Genomic DNA, 17,788 nt, shown 5'->3' with positions numbered 1-17,788 from the left:
GTGCAAACATTGGTGCTAACTTTTCATTGACACAAAACTAGACTAGGTTTCTATTGAGTAAGATTTTGTCATATCAGAAATTAGTACTGTATTATTATATTATACTATATTATATTATACTATATTATATTATATTATATTATATTATATAAAATCAACATTTCAATTAAAACGGTCCACTCATGGGTCATGGGCTGGAAATACTGGTGTGAATCGACACTGGGATCCCGTCACCCCCCCACACAAAAACTATGAGTGTGCAGTTTGCTGCTCGTATGGTGTACAGTAGATGGGATTACTTTTGTGAAGAATAACAGATGCATATTTAACATATCCACATTGAAGCTCACGCCCAAGTTTAATTCAAAAGGTTTGATTTAAAATGAGTCGCCAGCATTTTTTTTTAACAAAACAACCTTTTTGTTTGCATATGATCTAAAAAAATAATAAAGATAGTACGAAATAATAAATAAAGATGGAAATGTGTTCTATCAGAGAGAAGGCCATGTGTTCTACGCTGCTGATTATAATAAGGCAAAAAAAGTTCACATCTCTAAAAAAAATTGGCCATTTAAATAAAAATAAAAATATAAAAAAGACCAGAAGGGTTCAGATAAAAACAAACAAGAAGAACTTTGGATAAATTTTCTTCCTTTTGTAGTTTTACACTTCTGAAAACACTGAGAACTGTAGGTCATGTTTTCTTCCACTTTTTTCCCCCCATTAACTGACCATAGCATGTAAAAAGCCCCTTGCCCTGTCTGAGTATCATATATTCCAGTATGGATTCTTACTGATCAGTGGTTCCCAAACATTATGGAGCCAGGGAGCCCTTTAATTTTATAATAAACTTCACATTACCGATTAATTTTATGAACATAAACCAATTTAAAATATTATACTCGTTATTTAATTATCTAAAGTATTACTCTGGATATTTACTGGGGCTTTTTATTCCTGAACCTTCAAGACTGCAATGATGCATATTACAACATCAGTGAGGGTGAATAATGAATTCCTCCACAATAACAAATTGTGAAAAAACTAAATTGTGGGTATGCTTCACGGGCCCAAGGGGGCTCCCAGACTCCACTTTAAGAACCACTGACTTAAGTGATAAATCAGGGAAATTCAACAACAACAACAAAAAAATTGAAAACCAGAAGCTCCGAATTTAAAATCCAGAAAATGTTTCCTAACCGCCGAGCACCAAATGGTTCAGTCCTAGTGTAAAAGCCAAGTCTCAGGTTTTATCATTTTCCAGGCTTCCAGAAGTTTCCAGAATTTCCAGTCTTACTATAAGACACTGTGGTTGTTTAATGAAAAAAAGCACCAAATGGCTAAGCACCTGAATCGGAGTTCAACTTTAAGTAGGAATAAAAAACCTCAAATGTTGAAAACTGAGTCACTTCAAAGCACCAACTGGTTTACATGCTTTCTTCACTCCTTCATAGCCCTGTCTCAGGTATCCTCTTCTTCTTGAAGAAGCAGCTTCCAGAACGGACTCGGTGGTTGTAACAAGAAACTGTGATCTACGAAACTTTGCTAAGATACCCGATATCAATAGATACATAAACTATCTTTTCTCCAATTCTCTTAGTAATTCCGGATGCTAAAGAAACCCACGCTAGTGGGAGATTCTTTCACAGTTACAGTGACGAGATTAGCAGTGACATCGGTAACGAAAACATGTTCGATGAGGCTTCGTGTTGGCCTCCAGTCCTTGCACTCCGACTGCACTTCCAATGACAACTCCTGCCTTTTCCCAGTGAATGGTAACTCCTGCTCGGATTCTGAGCTGCTTCCCTCCTCACCCGTGCTCATCTCGCTTAGCGGTTTTGTCATTTTGCCACCATCTTTAGAACCAGTAAATGTCGGTACTTTCCGCTGCCTTCCCGGGGTCACTTTCCCCAATCTGTCCAATGGATCCTCCATTTTCACTTTTTCTACCCCTGCTGGTGTGCTGATATCACGGGATCCTGCACGACCCATAATCCCTCCTTCTGCCAGAGCACTTTTTTCCTGCACTGGACCTTTTTTCACTATGTTCCCAGAATCCCTAAGGCTGGTAACATCTTTTGGAGAGGCACTGACACCCAGTTGTGTTTTGTTGACACCAGACAAGCTGGAGACCTGAGTACCGGGGATTTTCATTGAGGAGAGAGGGGATACAGATGGTTTTATGTTCACTGGTCGCTGCAAAGCTGGAGTTTCCTGTTTTTTCATCCAATTAGGAGCTCCCCCTGCTGCCTGTCCATTGGTACTGTTGGTAAGTTTTGAATTGTGCAAACTCAGAGAAGCCACTCCTGGAGACTTAGAGGATGAGTTTTTTAAATCCAGGCCTCCCCCATTACCCATGTCTGAGACAGAAAGCTTAAACTCTGTGACAGGTTTCCCTTGGGACTGCATGGATCCCAGGGTGTTCTTTGGAGATTCATTGGCGTTAAAAGATCCTCGGTTCTGCACGGCTATCGTCTCCCTGTTGGCTGCTCGATTCAGGCCTGTGTAGGTGAAACTGGCAGGCATCAGTGGTTTCTTAATGTTGCTACGCAGGTCTGAGAGAGAGTCTTTTAGCGGTGGCTTCATGACTTTGCGTGCATTTTTGGCCTGATTCTGCTTCAAGGCCCTCAACTCTGGAGCAAGAGGCTTCCTGCCTCGCTTCTTTTTCTTTGGAGGATCCGGTTTGGCCAGCACGATCTGAGCCTTCTTCTGCGGGACAGGGTGCAGCTCCCGCACTCGAGGGCCTGGCTTTGCCTTTCTGTCATTGTCATCCTGGTCATCATCATCATCCTCAGATGAAGAGGATGAGGAGGATGAAGAAGATGATGATGATGATGACGAATCAGAGGAAGATGAAGATGATGAGGAGCTGCTTGACTTCGAGACTGGCTGAACCGGTTCCTGCTGAAGTGACAAAGGGTGAAAAGAAAATCACTTAGTAGTGGATAAAAATAATGTTTCAAGCCCTGCGATGCATGCACTGCCATGTTCTCCTGGCACACTGAATGGCGAGCTACAGTGTTGCATTCATATCTAATATGAGGTCCTCACCATGATTTTCCGAGGTCTTCCACGTGGCCGTTTTCCTCGTTTCCGAATCAGCAGCTCTCTTTCTTGCTCCCTGGACATAACAGAATAGCAAAAGTCAGAAATGCCAGCACAAAACAGTCATCAACGTTGAAAGAAATAACACGGTTGACAAGCACCTCTCTCAATAATGAAGGAACTGAAGTTGAACTAATTAAGATAAAACACAAGAAGTCATTTTGTTTAGTGTTCCAGACAGTTTGCCAAAGAGTACCCCTTGAAAAAGTGTATCTTTAACTGTGCTACCAAAAGGACTATAGCTTTTTTTTACGCCCCGCTTCCGGGTGAGTTATGATCCCTACTAAGAAAGAGATTTGACACTGAATTTACTCAACTGTAGAAAGCGAATCAAATATGCCATGTGTTTTGGATTGCAGCAATTTTCTGTAGATATGAGCTGTTAAACTGAGCCAAAAAACAACTGCAGAAATGCTGCAGAAATGCCATGTGTTCTGGAGATTTAGATAAAAAAAAAAAAAAAAAAACAACTCTGGACAGGACACATAAATTTTTTTTGATGTTTTATATTCTACTTATTTAACTATTTCTTTCCTGCCAGCTCAGAGATTTCCAGTCAGGAGATTTTTTTACGTACACTCAATACGGGTTTGTTTAACATTCTTCATTATTTCGCCATATTTCTGACCAGTGAAATAAGAGTTTTAGGAGTATGGTTTTAGCCTCATACACTCCTCACACAACCCCCCCCTCCTCTGATTTGGATGTAACCAACAGATAGGTGTGGACGCATCCTTAATTATTTCCCTCCATAAAAAAAATATTCACTCCAAATTTGCCTAAGATTAAAACTGAACTGATGCATTTTCTCAAAAATACAAAGAAATCTAATTTTCAATCCATTTCTAAATGTCTGATGTCAGATCAGCATGTGCTTAACATGTTATTTTGTCACACAGATTTTTCTTTGATCAAGAAAAAAATCCCCATCTTCATTGTGCCACAAACTCGCGTTGTGAAATCTAGTTCCTGTTTTTTTTTTTTTTTTAAGTTAAAACCATCGCCTCCACACTTCCTCCCTTGCTGAGGCCTCGTTGCAGAAACGTTATTTTGACAGACCGGCTTTTCTCTTTTTTTGTCGCTCTTTTTTTTTTTTTAAACCAGTCTAGAGATGCAACAAATGAGCATTTCTGATCATCCATTATAGTATAGTATAGTATAGTATAATATTATATATATATATATATATATATATATATATATATATATATATATATATATATATATATATATATATATATATATATATATATATATATAAAAAGAGTCAGATATTATGCAAATTAATTACAACACTGAGATAAACAGAATTTACCAAAAAAATGTCATTTCACTTAACTATTTTATGAGGTAGAGAAAAAACCCATTAAGTTAATGCTTTAAGTCAGGATTTGTACATTTTAACAAGCTTCAAATTGTCTTAACTCACCCAGGACTAAAACGAAAGTACTCCATTGAATGAATATTCACCAATTATATAAACATTTAAAACTGTATTACGTTGAAATCTAGTTGCAACGACCACAGTGTCGGTGTGTCCCATGAAGTGGGAAGTGAAATCTCTCAATGCAGTCACCACCAGTGTCTGGAAACATTTCCTGACTGAAAACATCAGCCCACGTATTAGCATGAGCTAAGAATAATTCATCACATTTAATAGTTTTTACTCTTAGTATGTAAACATGTCAAGGTCTTTTTAAAGACCCTTTTGAAGACCATTTTTATTTGATTTGATTGTTTTTTCAAGGACAGTGCAGGTGTTTATTTCCTGTGACTTTCCAGAGTTTCCAGAACGAGCCCTATAAAGCAGAGGTTCAGGACTGAATCTCCCTGAAATATTTTACGACCGTTCCAAATGTTTATTTGTGGGCGGTTAACATAGCATACATCAGTCTCTCCAGGATTTTGTGATTGCAGAAATTAACACAATCAAGGAAACACCACAATATTCACAGGAGCTTGCAATTCTTCTAAATTACCGCGGATTTGGGACGCGGCGTATCACGTCATCACAACATGCATTCAGCGTAGGGATGTCACGAGAACTGGTACTTCGGTACCAAGTCGGCACCAACATTCTTAAAACGTGACGGGTACCTGTTTTTCCGCAATAGCGTAGGTACCTTTGGTAATGACAACTAAAGACCTGCTTCCCTCCTCCCTTTTCTTTCCAAAACCCTTGAAAGAGCAGTTTATAATCAACTCTCCAATTTTCTCACACAGAACAACCTCCTGGACACCAAGCAGTCTGGCTTCAAGAGCAATTACTCCACAGAGACTGCTCTGCTTTCCATCACTGAAGCCTTACGACTAGCAAGAGCAACCTCTAGATCATCTGTCCTCATCCTACTCGACCTCTCTGCTGCTTTTGACACTGAATCATCAGATCCCCCTGTCAACTCTCTCCAGCCTGGGTGGAATCCTATGTCTCAGACAGATCCTTCAAGGTATGGTGGAGGGGAGGCATTTCTGAAACTTAGCAACTCACAACTGGCATTCCACAGGGGTCAGTTCTGGGTCCACTGCTCTTTTCTATCTACACTACATCTCTCGGGCAGGTGATTGAGTCTCATGGCTTCTCATACCACTGCTATGCTGACAACACCCAGCTCTATTTGTCCTTCCAGCCTGATGATCCATCCGTCTCTGCACAAATCTCTGCTTGCCTGTCAGACATCTCGGTCTGGATGAAGGAACACCACCTTAAGCTCAACCTGGCAAAATCTGAGCTTCTCGTCATCCCAGCCTGTCCCTCAATCAACCGCAACCTCACTGTACAGCTCGGCTCATCCACACTCAAGCCAACCAGGACGGCCAGGAACCTTGGGGTGATTCTTGATGACAGCTTGACCTTTACAGACCACATCTCAACAACTGCACAGTCCTGTAGGTTCATCCAGTACAACATCAACTCTTCATCTCCCTCTACTGGCTTCCTGTAGCTGCCCGCATCAAATTCAAGGCCTTGATGCTCACCTACAAAATATTGTCTGGAACAGCACCCTCCTACCTCAACTCTCTCCTGAAGGCTTACGTTCCCTCACACAATCTGCGATCAATCAACAACTAACACTTAGTAGTGCCTACTCAGCGTGGCTCAAGGTCCCTTTCAAGAACCTTCAAAATAACTGTTCCTCAGTGGTGGAATGAACTTCCAACCTCAATCCGGACCGCAGAACCTATCACTATCTTCAAGAAACAGCTAAAGACCCACCTCTTCCATGAACACCTTATCAAACTATAAAAAAATATATAAAGAAAGAAAAACTTACTCTGGCACTTACACCTCTACTATGTGCACTTTGCTTCTTCTGGAAGTCTATTAATAGATCTTGTATGGTAACACTACTTGTATTGTTCTCTGCTTGATATCGTTTGCTTGTATTTTCTCATTTGTAAGTCGCTTTGGATAAAAGAGTCTACAAAATTAACAAATGTAAATAAAGTTCTGCCCCAACTCGTTGAGAGGTAAGGTGGTACGAGTCAAAAATGGAAATTCCTCGCATTTGAGGTGGATGACAACAAACATATAATTGATGCTGTGAAGCCGGTGTGCAACCGATACTATCGTTCATTTCAAACAAAGCGAGGAAACACCTCGACTTTGGCGAAGCACCTGAAAGACGGGTCTATATTATGTTTGTTTGAGGCAGCTGGCATTGTTGTTCTGTGAAACCAGCTAACCTTATGCTCCACGTAATGTTTGTGATAACCAGTTATTTGTTAATGAAGCCATCACATTGCAGTGTTATAAACTACCTCCTAATGGACCACCATGCATCACCATTCAGCCCTTGACCTGTCAGCAACATGTAGACTAATATCACTAATAATTATTCACATGTTCATGCTTTTAAAAAAAATATTTTTGGCCTGCCACCATATCAGTGAATTTAAACTAATGCTTGCATTCAGAGTATAAGGTGTGTGTGTGTGTGCGCCACACCGTGGTATCGACTTTGGTATCAAATATCGTGTAATTTTGGAGGTATCGGTATCGACTACTAGATTTTTGGAATGGTGGCATCCCTAATTCAGCCAAATTAGATTCACGTGCGTCGAACATGAGTACAGCTAACAGTTAGCTATATTTAGAAACAAACATCACTGTGAAAGACCGTGCAGAAAAATTTCATGCAATATCATCAATTCAAGTAGCTTTCTGCAAAAAAAGCATAATTTTGAAAAAACCCGCAGCACAATCAAGTATTTTTGCCTGCAACAATCGCAAAAAACACTCAGCAAAATCTGTACGGACCGACACCAGATTATTATACATGCGGTAGGGGTGTAACGATCCATCGATATAGATCAATGTATCGACAAATAATCAACAATCCGATGTACCGTTGCAATGCGTGAACATCGAGGAATGAATAATTTTTAAAGACGGACCTTTATTTAGGACATTCTAATTCCAACCACGTCCGGACGTGATGCCCGTCAAAGTTCATCCTTATTTGCAATAAAATATGTAGCATTTCTTAGTGGCAAAAAGTTAAATACAGGTTTCAAAAAATATTTTGTTTGCCTCGGTGAACTTTACTTATTGTGTGAAATAGACACATTGTTTAATGTGGATCGCAGGCCTCTGAATCATTCAACACGAAATCGCAGAGTGGCAGACATTGGGGTATCAGCAAATATCGTATCGCTAGTTAAAAGAATTGATATTAGTTTGTATCATCATGAAACTTGTGGTTTACACCCCGAATGTATGCCAACATTAATATGGTGAGATTGGTTGGTGCTTGGTCATGCCTGAAAAGATTAGATATCAAATTCCTGCATCACTGCTTACCCTGCTGTCTGACATCTGTTAAAAATGCATAAGCACCTCAAACTTATCAAAATTAGCACAGATCATGGAGTAACTTTATTTCCTCATCCCACACCGTTAATTGCTGCTCTATGGCACTCTACAGGAGCTCTCTAGACATTTTCGTCACGATTAAACTGCTGCTATTTATTTATTTTGCTATGGAGTCTTTTTCATAATCAAAGTTGAGTCTACCTAAAAAGAAATAAAGCAACAGTTTGTGATTCGTTTGTGTAATGTCTCTGTAAACGAGCCCCACTGGCACCACTAAAGCCTTATCTGCATGTCCACAGAGGTGAAAGAATACAAACGGTTCAGCACTCACGCCCGCTGGAGCGTTTCAGCCTGTATTGTTTACATTCAAAGCAGGAGGAGCGTTCTCCTCGGCGAGCCCCGACCCCCCTCACCTCTTATTAAACGCAGCCAGCAGTCTCGGGTCCAGCAGATTCTCCTGAGGCTCCCAGCTATTGTGCCTGAAAACACAAAAAACACAAATTAGAGCTGTTATTCAATTCCATGTGCACACACACACAACCCCATCATCCAAACTCCATGCCATGAGTTTTATTACACAAAGCAGAGTTTATCAGGATCTTAAACAGATCTTAAACAATGTTAATGAACAACACACACATGCACTGTCACAGAGACAGAAAGGAAGGGGGAGATAGAGAGAGAGAGATACATAGAAAAGTAAGAAAAAAGGATGTAAGAAAGAAAAAAAGAAAGAAATAAACATGCAATAGTAGAAAGAAATAAAATGGCTCCACATAAATAACAAGTGTCACGTTCTGGAAGAAAAACATTTTTACAAAATTACAGCAATGCACTTTCACACAACACAACCAGCATGAAAAATGAAGAAATTTTTCGAAACACGTAAACCACATACTTTATCATTAATTATTCCTTAATCACCTCATAATCAGACTCTTCACCTCTTCTCCAATAAAAAAAAATGTTTCAACGTTCGGGAAAGTATTTACTTTTCAACAAACAAAGCCACTGTTATTTATCTTTTTAATTACAGCACAAGAGATTTGCGCAAAAGAGTGAGAGAGTGAAATCGGCTCTCGAGCAGCACAAAGGAGGACACGCACATTAAAAGCAAGTGATTAAAATAATCAATAGCCACCAAGCAAGTGGAAGCAGATGGAGCGTTGGGGAAAAAACTGAGTGTGATTGACAGATAAAATACCCACTGCCTAGGATTAAAGAGTGACAATAGAGGGAGGGAGGGAGGGAGGGAGGGAGGGAGGGAGGGAGGGAGGGAGAGAGAGCGTGCGAGAATAAACACAAAATCAAACAAATCAAACAGAATATAAAAAAAGACTAACAGAAAATTGATTTAAGAAGATAACAGATAAAGAAAAAGAACAGATATAAACGGAAGGAGAAAGACAGAGTCAAACAGAGAAAGGTGATGTCACAGAGATATAGAAATTAAGGAAAAATAAGAGAGAGAAAGAGACAGTAAATAAAAGACAAAATTTTAGAAAACAGGGAGATAGGAAAAGACTAAAAAACGACAAGAGAAACAAATAGACGTATTCATATATATATATATATATATATAATTTTGATTCCCTGCCAGGAGGTATGATTCTCTGCTTTGCCCTTTTTGTTATTACTATTTTATCTTGCTTACTTATTTATTAATCATTGTAGAATTATTTATTTATAGTTATATTTAATTTATATCGCAGTTTTGTTTTTATGCTTCTTCTTTGTTTGTTATTCTTTGCTTTTTTTAATATAGATTTAATTTTTTCTTGCATCTTTGTTTTTTATATTTGTGTTAGTATGTTAATTAATTAACATTAATAATAAAGTTTACTGCATTTTCTATGATATTTTTGGTTTACATTTATATTAAGGTGCTAGATATACATTTATTTTATAGACTATTAAGACAAACAATAGAATACAGATATATATATATATTTTTAGACTTTCTATTACGTGCTTATTAACTTATGGCTATTTTCTTTACGCAGAACTTTAGGAACATAGTACTATTATTATTATTATTATTATTATTACAGAAGGGAGAATGTAGTGATAGGAAGTATGGCAATAAAACAGATTAGAAAGAATAAGAGGAACAACAAAGAAAGCAACAGAGAGTATGGATGAGGGACTATTATAAGGGAAACGGTGAACTCTCTCTGTGTGTGTGTGTGTGTGTGTGTGTGTGTGTGTGTGTGTGTGTAAAAGGGCAGCTGCAGTTGCTTATGAAAGACGGCACAGGGCCAAAAGCGGTTGAAAACAAAAGACGACGGATGTTAATATATATATTGTTGTAAGACTGTTACCCGGAGAGTAAATATGTACACCCCTGTATGATGGATGGATGGATATGAAAACTACATTAACACTAACATTAAACACACAGAGATTAAAGACAATGCTACTGAGAAAAATATTTAAAATCTGATAATACACACACACACACACACACACACACACACACACACACTAATATATATATATATATATATATATATATATATATATATATATATATATATATATACATATACATATAGCTAGATATAAAGTTTGTCCGACAGTGTCAATAATCTAAACCTGAAATGCTATAACGCTCAGGCTAATCTTAAAACAAAAGAGTGAAAGAGTTGAAACAGTAACGAAAAACAAACGCAACCGTGTGTCACAAAGAGGAAAAATGTGTTACTAATCCCGGATTATTGTTACATTTCCCCCCTTTTTTGCGCAAGGATGAGTTGCACCAGAACTGTTACACTGAAGCAACAAGCCACACGTTGTTGTTGTTTTCATTGTTTCAAATTGGGACTTACTTGGACGACCATCCTCTCCACTTCACCAGATACTCCAACTTTCCCTGTGCAACACACACACACACACACACACACACACACACACACGCGCGCGCGCGCGCGCGTTCAAACAGGTCACACAATGCAACAATATCAATCCCCAAACGCGCAAATACCTAATATTACACAAAAAAATCAAGTAAAGTGTAATCTTACCTTTCGTAGTCTTTTACTGAGAATGCACTCGGCATCGAAAACCTGCTCTCCTACAGCGCTCAACTCCTCCATGTCTGCTACAGCAGCAGCAGCAGCTTTTTTCCTCCTCCTCCTCCTCCTCCTCCACCTCTTTCTCCTCCTCCTCCTCTACTACCACTGAAAGACAAGGAACCACGAGGGGGAGGGAAAAAGGCGAAGAATGAATCAAAACAACCCGGAAAATATTGGCCCTCCGCGGACACTGTCGGTGCTGACGTCATGGCTCGTCGCTCCACACTTCCTGGATCATTTGCAAGGAATCAATTAGAATAAAAAGAACAATACAACGTTTCAGCTTACCATATGCTGAAAACAAACTGGATTTGGTCATCTGTCGTTTATAAACAGTAGGGAGAAGGAGTGTAACATGACATAAATATAAAATTCAAATCCAATTTATTAAATTACAAACAAAATTGCCGAGGTTTAATATCTCATTATTTAGAATTTGTAATGGTTTTAATGCAAAATGTATTGGTTTTAATGGAAGCTGTAATGGTCCATTATGGGTCTCTAGTGATAATTTGTTACCTTCTATTGCTGGTATGTTATGTGTAGTGGATACCATTAAGGACCAATAATGGTAATGATTTTAATTGTTAGCTGATGTTTTGTAATGGTATGTGTAGTGGAAACCATTAGAATTTCAGTGATGGTTTTTGTTGGGTTTTGTTCAGCAGAGCTATCGGCAAAAAAAAAAAAAAAAAAAAAAAACTGATCATTTTAAAAGGCATTAAACCTACTTATTAAGTCGTTTTGCCGATCTTGGGTTACAGTCTGTGTGGAGTTTCTCATGTTTTCACAATGTCTGCGTGTGTTTCCTCTTGGTTCTCCAGTTTCCTCCCACCGCCCTAAAACTTGCCAGTAGGTGGCTTGGAAAAAGAAATTGCTAAGATAAAGTGTAGAAGGGTTTACGAATATGTTCGCGCATTATGCCCTACGATTAAGGGTGTATTCCCATCTCATTTCCAGTGTTCCCAGAATAAGCCATTAATTTTAAAAATTTGAATGACCCATATGTGTATTGGTGTATTAGCTCAGCATTAGTGACTGGTGTTTTGCTATATAGATTGCGACATGCTTTTTAAAAAATACAGTCCATCCATCCATCAATTTTCTATACTGCTTATACTTCAGGGTCACGGGGAAACCTGGAGCCTACCTCAGGGAGCATGGGACACAAGGTGGGGTACACCCTGGACAGGGTGCCAATCCATCGCAGGGCACAATCACACACATTCAGACACCCATTCATATACTACAGACACTTTGGGCATGCCAATCAGCCTACCATGCATGTCTATGGACTGGGGATGGAGGGGGACTGGAGTACCTGGAGGAAATCCCCGCAGAACGGGGAGAACATGCACAAACCATCAAACATCGAACCCCCAACCCTGGAGGTGTGAGGCGAACATGCTAACGACTATCATTTGGGTGTGATGTCATAGTACACTCCATATCTATGGTAGTGTCGCAATACTAAAGTTTCAAAATATCTCTATACTAATACCAATTTCACTATTTTTAGTGTACGGTAGTGCTGTAAGTAATGTATGTGAGGCGGTTAATACTATTTTCGCTAAAATGACGCATACCACCGCTTTTGCAGAATACACACAGGTTAGTGACACTTCGTTTAACGTAAATTCTTTACCTTAATTTTTAAAGACTTCCTGTTTGCTGGTAAGCTAGCTAACATACGCTAACCACTGTGTGTAAATTCTAAAATTACCCACAGTGAGCTAAAGTTATGCTAACTGCTGTTTGTAAATACTAAAATTAGCCGGTTTGATAGTAACCGAGATAACATTCCCAATTTTGTGATCTTTTTTGGAAATCTTTTCTAAATTCAGCTATTTATTCCCGATGATGTGTTCATGCTTCGTACTCTGAGGACAGTTTCCATTTGCATAATTTCATTGCTCTAGGGAACAATAGATGAAATATGTGGCACATTGAATTAGTTGCTTGCCAACTGCATGGTTGTTCATGCATTTTTCCAACAGCCAGTTATTCATTCTCATTAATAAAGTCTTCCGGGGAAAATTTGGTTTGTCTGTTTTCATTTATATCTATGTATATCTGTAAATTTGCTTAATTTTGTAGGTTTGAATTAACACAATATTGCGTGGTATTGGACTGTATATGCATGTTCACGTATAATTTAAATAATACAGCTCTACCTGGGCCCTAAAAGCTAATATGTTGTTCTTCTTTCAGCTGCCCCGTTACAGTTTGACACAGTGGATCATAGGTCCACATATTTGATTGGCATAGTTTTTTTTTTTTTTTTTTTTAATGCTAGATACCCTTCCTGCCTTCCTGACGCAACCCTCCCATTTTATCCGGGCTTGGGACCGGCATTGAGTGCAATCCCGAGTGTCTGGGGTTCCCCTGCCAGAAATCAAAACCAGGCTGCTATGGCCTGGTGAGTTAATATAACTTTTGTTATTTTATATATTTCACTAGAACTTCTGAGTGACAGAAGATTTAAAATATAATTAATAATACATCAAATCATACCTCAAGAAATAACTTGGCTTTTTTTTTCAGTGTTAAAACCAGCATCAGACTTAGATATTCATTTAATAATAAAGATAAACCTGTAAAGTGATAGATTTGCTCCTCTAGAACTCAAGTAAAATGTTGTATGTTAGCATTACTTGTTCTCTGCTTGTTATATCATTTTGCTTGTATTTCCTCATTTGTAAGTAACTTTGAATAAAAGCGTTTGCTAAATAAATACATGTAAATGTCTATGTAAATGAGAGTGTTGCCCCTCCCCCACAGGGAAAACAACTGAACATTTTTTCCTGCTGGAGTTCATTCTCTCTCTCTCTCTCACAGCGCCATCTGTGGAGTGGAGGAGCAGCAGCTCACAGCAAGTAATGTTTTTTCTCCTAATCTTCACAGTTATAAATCTGTTGTGTAGTTTAATTAAGTTAAATCGTTAAACAGAGCTTCAGCTACAAAGATTAAAGGTAAAAGACAGCTAACTAGTGGTTAGCCCTAAGATACTCATTTCCTGGAAAAATTTTGCATTGTAGCTAGTATACTACTGAAGAGTTTAGTTTAGCACAGCTTCAATTTTAGCTAACATGAGCTGAGTGAAAATTTGTTGGCTTTAAATCACATTTTATCTGAAGTTGTAAATAGCTGATTTTTGTATGCTTTTTAAAAGTTCTCAGTGAACATGTTAACACTAGCTTGCTGCTAGCTGAAGTTCAGTCGGTTAGTTACACAAGATGGTGCTGTCTGTCTTACCTCAGCGGCTACGAGCGCGCGCGTTACTGCTGCCGGTTCAGAGCCGCTTTCTGAGAGAAGTGTTTTATGTGACTTGTTAAGAAGTTGTTTGTCATCAGAATGAGCGTTTTGGCCGTTTAACAGAGAAGGTTTTCTTACCAAATACATTAAATCAGCTCTTCACTTTATTGCTGCGTGCCTCAGTGTGTTAATTCTGAGAGGTATAATTCAGAAAAAATGTTTTTCATGTGTCTCCAGTCGATGTTAAGCGAGCTTGCTGGCTAAGACCTGAAGACACAGTTAAATAAAATACAAATAGTTTTAGCATTATTACGTATGTAAACTTAGGATTTAAAAAAATTCAGCACTTTGATGTTGACTAAAACCATATTTAACCATACATATAAGTGCACATATTCGCTTTTTATTTGTGTGTTCTTGCTGGACTTCCCTTGTCTTGTGTAGCTGTACTCATACATTTAATCTGTGTATTGTTAACTGTATGATTATTAACTGTTGGGAAAGCCTGATATGCTGTGCGCCGCTTAAAAGAGAGTAAAGTGTGTGTTTTAATTTTATTTGCAAATTCCACATTTTGCTAGAATAAAGACAATGTAATTTGAGTCTCGTTAATAATGATGCCATTGAAGCCAGCTAATCTATTCAGTTCAGTGTAGACTGGCGTGGGGAAAAAAAAATCTTTCCCGCTTAAGTTAAATAACTTATGAGACAGGGTTTGTAGATGCCAAAAATAATCAAAATTTATTGAAACAACAATGTGAGACAGTCTGTAGAATGTCTAAAACATGCCAACACACTCACACCCTCTTTATACCTTTTTGCCCCAGCGGACTCATCTTAGGCTGGGTTTTACCTTTCTCATTAAAAACAGACCAATCAAAAAACAAGGTTTCACTCAGACAGAGTCTTTGTTTTTTGTTTCTCTCTGACCAAGACTCCCTTCATATGTTTCAATGAGCTTCTGTCTGCTTTTATCTGCCGTCCTAGCTGATATCTGCCTCCCTTCCTGAGGCCCTAGCCTACAGTAACCCATTGATTAGTATTGGGCCTCAAGGTCGTTTACTTAAAAAAGCGATTCTCAGCGACTGTCTAATGCCAATTAATTGCTGTGCAGGATGATACAGAAACACAATTTCTGTGTAGTAAGACAGAATTAATTTATCTCAATATACAGTTGGAATATAACCTGATTAAAAAGTGTTCTATGGTTTTAGATTGTGCTTCTAAGTAATAAAAAGGTGGTTATCCTCAGACCATCTGACAAAGCTCTCCACTATGCCTCTGTACTCCTCCTGAAGATATGGAGGAGGAGTACAGAGGCTTAGTGGAGAGCTTTGTCAGATGGTCTGAGGATAACCACCTTCAGCTCAACATCGGCAAGACCAAAGAACTGATAGTGGACTTCCACCGAAACAGAAAGCCCCCAACACCTATTACCATCCAGGGGAAGAAAATAGAAAACACAGAAGCTCTCTACCGGAAGGGACAGAGAAGACTGTTCTTTTAAAGGAGGCTCAGGCTGTTTGACATGAGCAGCAGCAAGCTACTGCAGATGTTCTATCAGTCTGTTGTAGCCAGTGCCCTGTTCTTTGCTGTGACATGCTGGAGAGGTGGAATTAAGGCTAGGGAGGGTGACAAATTCAACAAGTTGGTGAAGAAGTACAGCTCAGTTGTTGGTCACAAACTGGACACTATGTAGACAGTGGTGGAGAAGAGAATAAGAAACAAAATCAGGTAAATCAAAATCCACTGTATGCTGAGCTGCGGCAGATGGAGAGCACCTTCAGCTACAGGCTCATCCCCCCAGGTGCTAGACGGAATGCTTCAGATGTTCCTTTGTGCCGACAGCCATCAGGCTATAAAACACCTAGCCACCCCCTCCCTTGACTTTACTTTACTTTTGACTTTTGACTACACTACAAATACACTGCTACACTGTTTTCATATGAGTACTGTACTTTTTACACTGCTCACATATCACATCACTGCTTCAAAGCTGTTATGTCTACACTGATTATACCATACAGCTGCAATATGTATATAATATTGCACATATGCGGTGTGTGTATGTATGTGTGTGTGTGTGTGTATGTATGTGTATATATGTATATGTATATATATATATATATATATATATATATATATATATATATATATATATATATATATATATAATGTGTGTATATATATATATATGTATATGTATGTATGTATATATATATATATATATATATATATATATATATAGAGAGAGAGAGAGAGAGAGAGAGAGAGAGAGAGAGATACAATGTATATAGAGTTTTGTGCTTATGTCTATACATGTTTATACATCCTGTATATACTCTTTATATATCCCTGTATTGTTCTCATTACTATCTCTTTTAATTCTTTTTTTTTTTTTTTTTTTTGACTGCTGCTGTGACACCCTAATTTCTCCATCTCTGGATTAATAAAGTATTATCTTCTCATCTTAATAATCCTTAATGTTGGTTATACATATTACTTTATAGATTACACTTATCAATGTATATATTCTATAAGATAAGAGTACAAAGGATGTGGAAATAAGATTCGCCCATATTTATGGATGTTCTCTTTTTCAAACAGAAACTTGGGCATCTGCGAGAATGAAGCTGCTGAATGGAGAGGTCACCTCTGATCTCCAGATTGAACCACCCACGGAAGGAAGGAAGGATAGTAGGAAGTTACATTACACCCCACTTAGGGGTACTAACACAGTGTATCCCAATGATCCGTTGTATTCATCATTAATAAACTATTAGTGATAAATTCTTTAATGTAAAAATTATGCCTTAATTTGAATTAAAATGTGAAAATTAAATCAATTTCAAAGGTCTTAAAAATTCAACCGAACCGACACTGTGAAGCAGGTTTAGATTTTATTTTCGCTCCTTGATTTTTGAGACGGTAAAGCCGTGTCACCTTATTGCACTCAGAGTGTGTGTGAATGGATCATCGGTGTTTTAGAGCGTCTCTGTTCACAGTAAACGCCATTCCACAACAAATTCATCTCTGTCTGTGCTGTGAGTTTGAGTCGCTTATAACCTGCATTTAGACACGCACCAGATTCACTTTGGTTTTACGTTGCCGTAACCTCAAACATTTCTGTGGGCAGAGATTTACAGCATTTGACCCGATTGAGAAGTGAATTAAAAAATTCACTTATATGTTGCCTAATAAATGGAGGTCTTCCTGCGGTTTTCCGCCAAAATAAAAGCCTCAAGGTCTAACACAAAAAAGTGAATGAAGTCAGAAATATATTACTATTGTTATATTACTATTTCTAACAGACACCCCCCCCCCCCCCCCCATTATTTTAAATTATTATTATTAAGTATTATTCAGTGTAGTATAGGGATGTCACGATACCAAAAATCTAGTAGTCGGTACAGATACCACCAAAAGTACACAATACTCGATACCAAAGTCAATACCACGGTGTGGTTTAAAAATTTTAATTAAAAACTCCTGGAGGACATCCTCCTCTTGCTGATACTTGCAAAAAGAGAGAGAGATTGGG

General features: G+C 38.3%; 1 protein-coding gene and 1 long non-coding RNA gene across 4 annotated transcripts; one reads left to right on the top strand and one right to left on the bottom strand.

Moving 5' to 3' along the window:
- Positions 1 to 324: 324 nt before the first annotated feature.
- Positions 325 to 11,082, bottom strand: cbx2 (chromobox homolog 2 (Drosophila Pc class)). 2 transcript variants are annotated; one of them, XM_017481907.3, is made up of 5 exons: positions 10,942 to 11,082; positions 10,747 to 10,790; positions 8,332 to 8,397; positions 3,052 to 3,121; positions 325 to 2,901 (listed from the first exon to the last, which is right to left on the bottom strand). In XM_017481907.3, the coding sequence occupies exons 1-5, from the start codon at positions 11,011 to 11,013 to the stop codon at positions 1,597 to 1,599; spliced, it is 1,557 nt and encodes a 518-aa protein (XP_017337396.1). In that variant the 5' UTR covers positions 11,014 to 11,082; the 3' UTR covers positions 325 to 1,596. The 2 variants fall into 2 exon arrangements, with proteins under 2 accessions (XP_017337396.1, XP_017337395.1); XM_017481906.3 differs by having other exon boundaries at positions 325 to 2,904; positions 10,942 to 11,079.
- A 39-nt stretch (positions 11,083 to 11,121) lies between these two features.
- LOC124628725 (uncharacterized) lies at positions 11,122 to 17,040 on the top strand. 2 transcript variants are annotated; one of them, XR_006983362.2, is made up of 4 exons: positions 11,122 to 11,327; positions 13,289 to 13,411; positions 13,774 to 13,868; positions 16,855 to 17,040. It is a non-coding gene; the product is annotated as an uncharacterized LOC124628725 (long non-coding RNA). The 2 variants fall into 2 exon arrangements; XR_006983363.2 differs by having other exon boundaries at positions 11,122 to 12,603.
- Positions 17,041 to 17,788: the final 748 nt, after the last annotated feature.

Source organism: Ictalurus punctatus, chromosome 12 (assembly GCF_001660625.3).
Source record: "Ictalurus punctatus breed USDA103 chromosome 12, Coco_2.0, whole genome shotgun sequence".
NCBI lineage: Eukaryota > Metazoa > Chordata > Actinopteri > Siluriformes > Ictaluridae > Ictalurus > Ictalurus punctatus.
This window is presented reverse-complemented; position numbering and strand designations above follow the sequence as displayed.

Excerpts from the sequence above, each read along its gene's own strand:
- cbx2 (XM_017481906.3), bottom strand. The coding sequence starts at position 11,013 with ATGGAGGAGTTGAGCGCTGTAGGAGAGCAGGTTTTCGATGCCGAGTGC. Across the intron at positions 10,791-10,941 it reads TCAGTAAAAGACTACGAAAG|GGAAAGTTGGAGTATCTGGT; the intron begins GTAAGATTACAC and ends TGTGTTGCACAG. Across the intron at positions 3,122-8,331 it reads CTGGCTGCGTTTAATAAGAG|GGAGCAAGAAAGAGAGCTGC; the intron begins GTGAGGGGGGTC and ends TGTTATGTCCAG.